The sequence below is a fragment of the Aptenodytes forsteri genome, unplaced genomic scaffold, assembly GCF_000699145.1.
Source record: "Aptenodytes forsteri isolate BGI_AS27 unplaced genomic scaffold, ASM69914v1 Scaffold145, whole genome shotgun sequence".
Classification (NCBI taxonomy): Eukaryota; Metazoa; Chordata; class Aves; order Sphenisciformes; family Spheniscidae; genus Aptenodytes; species Aptenodytes forsteri.
The window spans coordinates 4,195,939-4,205,977 of record NW_008795122.1 but is presented as its reverse complement, the minus strand read 5'-3'; the positions used below and the strand labels follow the sequence as shown (position 1 = coordinate 4,205,977).

The 10,039-nt window shown below is 38.3% G+C and overlaps 1 protein-coding gene across 1 annotated transcript in view; it reads left to right on the top strand.

The window, feature by feature from the left end:
- The window catches only part of FNDC3A (fibronectin type III domain containing 3A), a 105,231-nt gene that overhangs the window by 91,044 nt on the left and 4,148 nt on the right, over window positions 1-10,039 (top strand). The window contains exons 17-24 of the mRNA XM_009277150.2: window positions 542-647; window positions 732-907; window positions 2,002-2,115; window positions 4,922-5,071; window positions 5,156-5,439; window positions 7,485-7,694; window positions 9,064-9,230; window positions 9,817-9,944. Coding sequence (XP_009275425.1) covers window positions 542-647; window positions 732-907; window positions 2,002-2,115; window positions 4,922-5,071; window positions 5,156-5,439; window positions 7,485-7,694; window positions 9,064-9,230; window positions 9,817-9,944 — 1,335 coding nt within the window. The remainder of the gene's footprint in view (window positions 1-541; window positions 648-731; window positions 908-2,001; window positions 2,116-4,921; window positions 5,072-5,155; window positions 5,440-7,484; window positions 7,695-9,063; window positions 9,231-9,816; window positions 9,945-10,039) is intronic.

The following is a 10,039-nucleotide window of genomic DNA, read 5'->3' as shown; positions in this document are numbered from 1 at the left end:
GGGAAGCTGAAAAGTCCTTGACTAGTGTTAAGCACTGCTTAGCAACAACTAAAACATCAGTGTGTTATCAACATTGTTCTCCTCCTAAATCCAAAACACAGCCCTGTACCAGCTACTAGGAAGAAAATTAACTCTATCCCAGCCAAAACCAGGACAAATCCTTAGAGTAGGGTTTTAGAAGTCATTGAACTGCAGTTTGATGGAAAAGAGAATGGATTTACATTGAACAAGTCATATTTCAAGCATCTATACTAGGTTTGTACTGATAATTAACCGCTGTTTTTAATTCTACCCCTTGCATGTGTACCAAAACACAAAAGCAAAAGTTAATTTTGCATGTTGTGTGATTACTGTAGCATGGTTTATGTAGGTATTATGAGAAACGCATACCAGATCACTTAAGCATCTTCATGTATTTGAAGATGTAGTTCAAAAAATGGAAGATCCTGTTTCTGACTCAAGTATTTGCCTTTACTTGTGGCATAATTGATAGTGCTTGTTTTGGCCTAAATGACTTCATTAATCTATCTTTCCTTTGTAGGCATCTGATTCTTTACTGGTTCAGACACCAGCAGTGGTTCCTGGTCCGTGCCAGCCTCCAAGGCTACAGGGTAGACCAAGAGCAAGAGAAATTCAGCTGCGCTGGGGTAATTCTATTACAACTATTAGTGAGTGTAAGGGATCCAAATGTGTAATGTGTTAAAATTAAATAAGCTTTTCTTTATTTTTAGGACCGCCCCAGGTAGATGGTGGTTCACCCATTACCTGTTATGGTCTGGAAATGTTTCAGTCAGAAACCGATGAACACAGAGAGGTTTACCAAGGCTCTGATGTTGAATGCACAGTAGGCAGCCTTCTTCCGGGGAGGATGTACAGCTTCAGACTGCGAGCAGCTAACAAGGCTGGGGTAAGGAGGCAGTCTGCAATGAAATTAGTTCCAGAGACTGCAATCACTATTAAGGATCTTCTCTTAAAAGAAGCATTTAACAGTAATTTTAAAATGAGGATTTCCTAATATAGAGCCATTTGATTCACATAGCTTATTGTTGTGTGGGAACAGACAGTTAAACATCAGTTTATAATAAAGGGGGTTTTAGATGAAGGGAAGAGAAAATAGCTAATTATGTCCTATATCTGAATAATAGCATTGGGAGATGGTTAGGAAATGCTAAGTACTTTATCAAAGCATTGTTGCAACTTCAGTATTCTCATGTGAAGTAAGGTAGTAAATTATTTTCTGTATACAGCTTTGTGAATTGATTGACCTTTATTTTTACAGCTGTTAGTGTTCTAGAACGTAATAATTAGTGTTTCCCGACTCTCTTTTTTTTTATATTTAGTTTAACTTCTGAGTACATGTTCTATCGGATACAAGAATATTTTCTCTATTCGGAGTATTAAATATGTTTAAATCAATCGTTGCTGTAGAACAAGCTTTATTTAATTATGTATCCAAAGTCCTGATTTAAAGACAGAGAGGCAGGGTTGCTTGCATTTGTTCAATAACGTTCTCTTCATAAAAACGTATCAGGACCAGCTGATACTGTTTGTGGAGAGGTCTGCAGCTTAAGGCTTTAAAGCACTGACCTAACTTTTTATCCACACCCCACAAGGAGAGGTTTATAGCTCAAGCATTTTTTGAATCCTTTATTTCTTTTCGATAGATACAAATAAGCAGTTACAAATTGTGTTATATTACAGTGCAGCCATCATGTAACTTCAAAATAAGGATTTGGATAGCACTTTCCTGTTCTGCCAGAGAGTTTGAAGTGTCAAATTTATTCTGATTGCATTTGCTATAGAGAAGAGTCTTGCAGCTATTCTGGAGAATAGTTAGATACTGAAATAAATCCTGAATCCACAGTCCACAGAGATTTATTTTATAGGCAAGTAATACAAAGTTTCAGGCTGCTATTATATGTCCCTGCTATGGTAAACTGTTACTTAAAAAGTAGTAATTTTATTTTTACAATTCAGTTGTATCAATTCCCTTTTTAATAGTTTGGACCTTACTCGGAAAAATGTGAAATAACTACAGCACCTGGACCACCAGATCAGTGCAGGCCCCCTCAAGTGGCATGCAGATCTGCTGCATGTGCTCAGGTGTCGTGGGAGGTAAGAATGCCATGTTACACCTATCTTAACATGATTGTCTTCTAAATTTTTCAGTTCAACTTTAAAAGCTTAACACTGTATTTTAATCACATTTTTAAACATACTTACCTGATTATCCAATACTTGGTAGGAAAAACCTTAAAGTCATTCATCATACCATTATATGACAGCTGTAAGTTGACAGCCTGCAGGTACTTGAGATCTTACTTTGTTCTTTTGTTTAAGAGTTTTGCCAAAACTGCTGCACTGCATTTCTGAGTGATGCAGGCTCTTCTTAAAATTTTTCTTTAATGTAGTTATCTTTCCTCAGAGCGAATATATCCACATAATACAATAGATTATTGTGCATTTGCTGTTTTTATAAGCTGATTTAATTTTATATAATTACATCAGTAATAATTAGCAAAAGCCTCACAGACTTCCTATAAACCCATAGTATTTAGCTATCTGATTTAAAAAAATGCAATAGGTAAAAATTAAGCTTGTAAAAAGGAAGATTCTGTCTGGGAACACTGTTTAAACACAGCTTTTCAGCAGCTTGAGATGGAGTGAAGTATCTGAGTTACAGAACCGTACAGAAAAAAAAAGATTAAACTATTTTACCTGGAAGGTAGAGTTCGTGCTTCCTACTGGGTGTGTCAGAGGAGCTCTCCTTAAATGTCTACAATGCAAAGCCTTTTGAAGAAATCTCTTACAATGTTCAGGTAGGATTAATTTGACCAATGTTAGATGTCTGCTTTATAGAATAATGGAGTAATTAAGGTACGAGTGGACCTCTAGATGTCATTTAGTTCAGCCTTCTGTTCAAAGCAGAGCTAACTTCAAATTTAGGTCAGGTTTCTCAGGGCCTTGTCCAGTCAAGTTTTACTTATCTCCAGGGATGAAGATTCTGCAGCCTGGTAAAGCTGTCTCTGGGCAAACTCTCTCATGCTGTAGAATTTTTTTCCTTTATGTCTGGTCAAAATATCCTGTAGTGCAAGGCATGACTCTTGCCTCTTGTCTTGCCACTGTGCCACCTCCAGGAAGAATTTGACATCATCTTCTTTGTACCCTCCTAGTAAGTAATTTAAGGCAGCAGTAAGATCTCCCCTTAGCCTTGTCATCTTAATATCAAATAAGCCTTACCTTTTTGTTGTATGTTGCACTCCCTCTTCGTGGCCCTTCACTGGACTTACTCCATTATGTCAATGTCCATCTTGTATTGGGGAGCCCAAGACAGGACACAGTACTGGAGATGCAGCCTCACTGGTGCTGAGTAGAGGGGAATCATTACTCCTTTCAGCCTTCTTGCTGCTCTTTTGCTAATACAGCCAGTATGTAGTTTGCCTTCATCAGACACACGCTGACTCACATTCAACTTTCTCATCAAGACACACAGGTTCTTTTTTGGTAAAGTTGCTTCAGCCTGTACTGTTCTATGCCAGGTCCAGGACTTTGTGCTTGCCTTTGTCTTAGTTGAACTTCCTGAAGTTTGTATCAGATCCTGCTTGTTGAAATTCCTCTGGTAGCCATACCCTTCAGCATATCAAATGCATCCCCCCAGTTTGTTGTCATCCCTGCGCTTGTTGGCTTGGATTCCCCTACTTCTGTTAAGGTGAACTCCATTAGATCTACAGCAGCAACAGCGGTAACATTGAGAAATGACTCCATCTTCACCGACAGTTGCACAGCCATCCACAGCTGCATTAGTTCTCTCACCAAACACATCTCATTGTAAATGAGAGAAGGGAAAGGGAGTCCTTATCAGTCACAGCACAGGAGCATCAAATGTTACCCTTTGAAATGCTGTTTGTAATCAGTCACTTATCTTCACATAGCCTAATGCTGAAAGTAGCAAATACTTTTCTTTCAAGACAAGGGTAAAGAAAAAAACATGCTTTGGCGCAATTATTGTCTGCACCTTGGTGTGATTGCGATCTTGGAATATTTAATCCAAAACAGCAGCAGCATTTTTCTTGTTTTCTTCATGATCTATGAAATTTTTTGTTTCTTTGGGGGAGGAGTTTGGCTTTTTGGTTGGCTTTTTCTTTATACTTCATTGACTGCTGATATCTTTCCATAGTCTCATATCTTAGTCTGGCACTGGTACATGTGATTTTAACTGTACTTCAAATTATTATTTCTAAGGAGTATTAAAACCATTCAACTCCCAAAATTGAGAGGCTAAGTTTGGATTCCTAGGGCAGGTAATGAGGAAAAACAGCCTACTCAAGCAGGCATTTCAGTCCAGGTCTGTGTTGTTGCTTAGGTGTCTCTCCCAGCCGGTTCACAACTCTTATCTTGGGAAAAGACAGAATGCACGATTTTCTGCTTTTATGCACTATGCTCACGGCCTAGTTTCCATGCATGAGCTCCATGATGTGCTCCAAAGGAGGAGTCCTTTAGTCTGTAAGATGAAGACGCTAGCACCAGTGTGCTTTTGCATATTGTCATCCCTGCACTATAGATCCAGTCAGTGAAAACCCTAGTACCCTAAATCACCTTCTCAAGAAAACCATCTCTTGCCATCGACTGTTCAGGCTCCTAAGCCAAATGCCGTATGCTAAATGATCTCTGTATTTAAGCAACTGAAATCACAATTACTTTGTATAGAGTAGTCTCTGCAACAGTAAATAGTGGTTTTAAAGTACAGGTCACCCAAGGCCAGTAATGCATTCTGATTTATCTGTATTGTACTAAATTAAAAATCAGCAAAGAAATGGGAGGGTAACATTCCTGTGAAAAAAAATACAGATGTGGTGAGTGCGGTTGATTTTTTTTTTCAGTCAGTGAATTTAACTTCTAAATATTTATATCCATTTTAAAGGTTCCAGTGAGTAACGGAGCTGATGTCACAGAGTATCGACTGGAGTGGGGTGGTGTGGAAGGATGCATGCAGATCTCCTATTGTGGGCCTGGGCTCAACTGTGAAATGAAAGGGCTTTTGCCTGCAACTATATACTATTGCAGGGTTCAGGTAAAGATGTAAAACTATTGTTAGTGAAATCTGGAAACGGGAATTGACCCTGGCGTAAAAACATGGTCTACTTTGCATTTGCAGGCAGTGAATGTTGCAGGTGCAGGCCCTTTCAGTGAAGTAGTGGCATGTATGACTCCAGCCTCTGTACCTGCAGTTGTGACTTGTCTTCGAGGACTAAGTGAAGATGAAGTTGAAAGTCCACACTATTCCCCCTCCACATGCCTTGCTATAAGCTGGGAAAAACCTTGTGACCATGGATCTGAAATCCTTGGCTACAGCATAGACTTTGGAGATAAGCAGCCAGTAACTGTTGGGAAGGTTCTGACCTATTTTATAGATGGCTTACAGCCAGATACTACCTACAGGTATGCCATGTACAGCTACTTGACAGCCTACTGTTTCTTGCACAAAAGCAGATTCTTTATTTGTTTGTTTCCTTGTATTTTTTTTATTCTCTGCATTACTCTCAGAAGCATTAGTACATAGCCATTGAGCAAAAGGAAGCTTTGTAATTATGATCATCATAAATAGATGAGTTGTGCTGTTTTTATTTTCTTTCAAGAATAATTTATGTTAGTTTGTTTATTGTGGTATTGTTGTGTTGTCTGGTTAATGTGTCAGTTTAACTGAATTCAGATTACAGATTCAGATTCGTAACTGTTTTTTGGACTGGTTGCTTCATGGATAGATGGCGTCTAATCTGTTTGACAATATAAAATCCATCCAAGGAAGGACCATGTCCAGTCTTTGACTGGATTGTCTGATCTAATGACAGCTCATCACAACTTGCAATGCCTTTTCTGCAGAAATAGCAAGTATTTGGGTGGCAGTCAGCATGAATAATATTGGTTTGAAAATCTATCAATCAATTTTAAATCTCTTTTGAAGAATTTTAGTTGCTAAAATCATCCCTTACGTTTGGCCTAAGGGTTACTGAAAAATATAAATGTAAAAATCAATAATTCTGCCTGAAGGCACTCTACATTCCTGTTACAAAAACATGTCCTCAGTGTTAAAACGTAAAGGAGAACATCAGCCCCACTGAAGTCAGAATTTAAGCCCACGCTGATTTCAGTATAGTTAGGATATCATCTGGATATGCAGTTTTCTGAATCCTTAAAGATTTGTTTTTACTTTTTTAATGCTGTATGTAAGACTACAGTGTTTCTGTGTGCCTGTAAGTATTTAACAATAATGCTGGCAATTTGAAGAGCCATTGCTCTCTGTGTCAACAAATGAAAGAAAGAAGCTCCTATTGCAGAGATACTAGTGTACTTCTACTCACAAAAGTGCTTTTATAGAATACACTGTCAACTCTTTGTGCAAATAAAAAGTTGCATATATTAACCTTAGTTCTGTGCTATAATAAATTAGCATAATGTTAAATATTACTGTAGTGAAGGAGAAATACTTACTCATAAGCCTGCACATACATCTGTGTTTCAATATTTTGAAATTCTGTGGTTGATTGTTTCAGAATTTAATTATTATTATTGTGATTACTTTTTTTCCAGTTAGCTAGATACTATTTTAGACAAGCAAATGTTAGTCTACAAAATGAGATTAGACACACTGCTCTCTATGGCTACCTGTGAGATATGTAAAGAGCCTCAGATTTCTCTGTTTTCTGCTTTTTCCTTTTTAGAAATAAATTTCTTGGCTACTCCTTTTAATTCTTACTTGTAAACCTAATGCCAGCATTGTTTTCCATGGAGTATCCAAAAAAAAAAAAAAATCCCTGAATTTCGAGTTCTACAAACCCCTCAGCTATGTGTCCTTTGACGACTTCTAGTTTCCCCCCTCTCCCTTTCCAAGCAGACCTCTTTCCAAGCAGACCCAAGATGGCTTGTGTTTGCAGGCACCCAGAGATGTTTTACCTGTGAAAACAGCAAGAGAGATGGCTTGTGATGGGCACCATCACTTTATTTTCACATGAATTGGATCTGTTCCAAAAAGCCCATAAAACTTTCCTGTAGTCATCCTTGAACTCACCTGATATAATAGCCAAAGATACGGATTCACCTCTTTTGGGGGTGGGGTTTTTTACCTTCCCTCATCTCCAGTGTGGCTATCAAAAACTTTGGTACAAGGCCTGTGGGGTCAGGAAGATGGACCACTCTTGAAGTAGCTGATAGAGCTTTTGCATCTTTTCACTAATGTGAATGATGCAAATATGCGAACATATTTTTATTTTGAATCAATCCAGGTCCATAAAATGTGGCAAGGACAGTGACACTCCTGCATATTCATGACAGTCTATCAAAGCATAATACTGATAAAAGTCTTCATTGTAGAAAGTACCACCTATGTGGTACCGTTATTCTCTCTTGAATGTGAATGGTGGAAATGACCAGTTATTTTTTAGAGTCTAATTTCAAGTTAATTTATTCTCTCTTTTTTCAAATACTAGAGTACGAATTCAAGCCCTAAACAGCCTCGGAGCGGGTCCTTTCAGCCACACCATAAAACTGAAAACAAAGCCTCTCCCCCCAGATCCACCTCGCCTGGAGTGTGCTGCATACAGTTCTCAGACTCTCAAGCTGAAGTGGGGAGAGGGAACTGCAAAAGCATTAACTGACTCCATTCAGTACCACCTTCAAATGGAGGATAAGAACAGAAGGTTGGTTTTGGCATCGCTTTAATCTGCCCTGTATCACTGAGGTCTGATGCTTGGGAGATGGCAGCAAAGGGCAAAATTCCATATGCTTTGCTGAATTTACAACAGACATAGGGGGTCGTCTCATCTGGCAAGGCAAGAAGGGCTCTAGGGTTCCATGCTGGGAAGTACAAGATTCATAGTTTTTTATTTACAGTTCAATATGAAACAGCACGCTTGTCTCTCTCTCACATTTGGTTAAGCATTTTGTCAAAGTACCAAGTTTCATCAGTCTTGTGGATTTTGTATACTTGATATTGGAAGGGATGAATTCTTTACTCTCTGTTGTCTTTATAGGCAATTATTTTTAGTGGAAAATAAACTCATATAGTACAAATGATTATTTTAAGGGATCCCTTCTCTCATGTTAAATCAGAATGTAAGCTGAGATGGTACAGCAAGTACCATTGCCTAAATGGTAACATGAACAGTACTGCTACACTACATACCATGTCTGAATCTCTGAGTAGCTTTAGCTTCACAGTGAGACAAAATAGATCTGCTAGGTGCAATTGCTCTGCTGTAAGGAGGAAAAGAAACCAGACTCAACTGGAAAGAAATTCATTGCCATTACCAAAGACTAGGTCACATGCAGGTACCACCTGTTTTAAATTTAAAAGAAAAGAAAAAGTCAAAGTAGATGATAACCCCTGCAGAGAGAGATAAACTTGTGCTGTGTTCTGGGGATACCAAAATTGCAAATCAAATGAAAACTGCCAAGATCAGTCTATGTAAGAATTATAACATGAAGGAGAGTCTACAAAGCTCTCAGAATGGGACTTGGTGTGTACTACAAGCGTGACTCTGGCCTCCTGTGCAGATCTGAGTGAGCTTCATCAGTCTGACAATGATGTACAAGAGCAGTTGGATCCATGACCCTTTCTTAGGTGTAGTAAGGGAGAGTTGCAAAGGAGCAAAAAGCTAAAATCTAGTTACCTAATTTTGAAAAGCTAAAGATGTTGGGGGAGTAGATGGCCAAAACAAAAGCAGTGTACGCAGCTCATAGAGAGCGAGAACTGCCATCCTTTCCCATTGTTTCAAGTGCAGAAAGGTTTCTGAAAATGCTTACGATCATTTTTGCCAAGAGACAATCTGTAGTACTCTTTGTGTAAGAGAGATTTTTATTTCAAAGACATGAGAAATAAAAACTTGGCACTGGAAAATGAGCTTATTGTTTTATAGTAATGCCAGAACACTGTTTAACTCTGAAATAAATATTTCTGGGCTCCTCATTAGATTCTGGGAAATTATGGGAATAGATTTCAAGACAATACCGTAGCTACTTTGGAAGTCCTTTTCTATGTTTAAAATAAGCTACTGTTTCCATTTTCAGGTTTGTGTCCTTATACAGAGGACCATGTCATACATACAAAGTACAAAGACTCAGTGAGTCAACATCATACAAATTTTGTATTCAGGCATGTAATGAAGCTGGTGAAGGTCCCCTTTCTCAAGAATATGTTTTCACTACTCCCAAATCTGTTCCAGCTGCCTTGAAAGGTAAAGGTGCTTCTTTTTTCATTTGGGGGTGGGGGGATGGCAAGTTGTTTTTGGTATTGTGTTGTATTTGGGGTATTTAGAATGCTAAGCCCTTTTCCAAGTGCAGGTAGGGATAGTAAGGGAATGCTTCTTTCATGTAATTGCTTAAAGCCTAAAATATTCACTCCAAAAATGAGATACTTGGGGTTTATGCATTCTTTGACATAAGAAGATCTGTACTTAGAATCCTTGCTTACTGGGAGAGAGTAACCAGGCTGTTACAGTAATTTGAGGTGAAAATTCTTCCTAGCATGTTTAGAATAATTTTAAACATAGCAGCTTTTGTGTTTTTGCATACGCTACACGCTTGCAGTCACCAAATTTTACTTGCTTTCTCTTGGATGTTACCTAAACTAGCAGTAGAGACCTGTGTGAATTGTTAGTTGTTCTAGAAAACATTGTAGGAAGAATACATTTGAATCTGAATCTTTTGTTTCTCTGAGACAAAATAGCAGATAGAATACAGAATTTTACGAGTCATTAGAATATAACGTTAAGTGATGGGAAAAGCAGAGCTAGCTGTCACTTTTGTGTTTTCTTCCTTCAGCACCAAGGATAGAGAGAATAAACGATCACACTTGTGAAATCGCATGGGAGGTTCTGCAGCCCATGAAGGGTGATCCAGTTATCTACTGTCTTCAGGTCATGGTGGGAAAAGACTCAGAATTCAAACAGGTATGATGTGTTTAAGTTATTGCATTTTTCTTCTCATAGTATTTGTGATAACTAGTTTAGAATCATAGAATCGTTAAGGTTAGAAAAGACCTCTA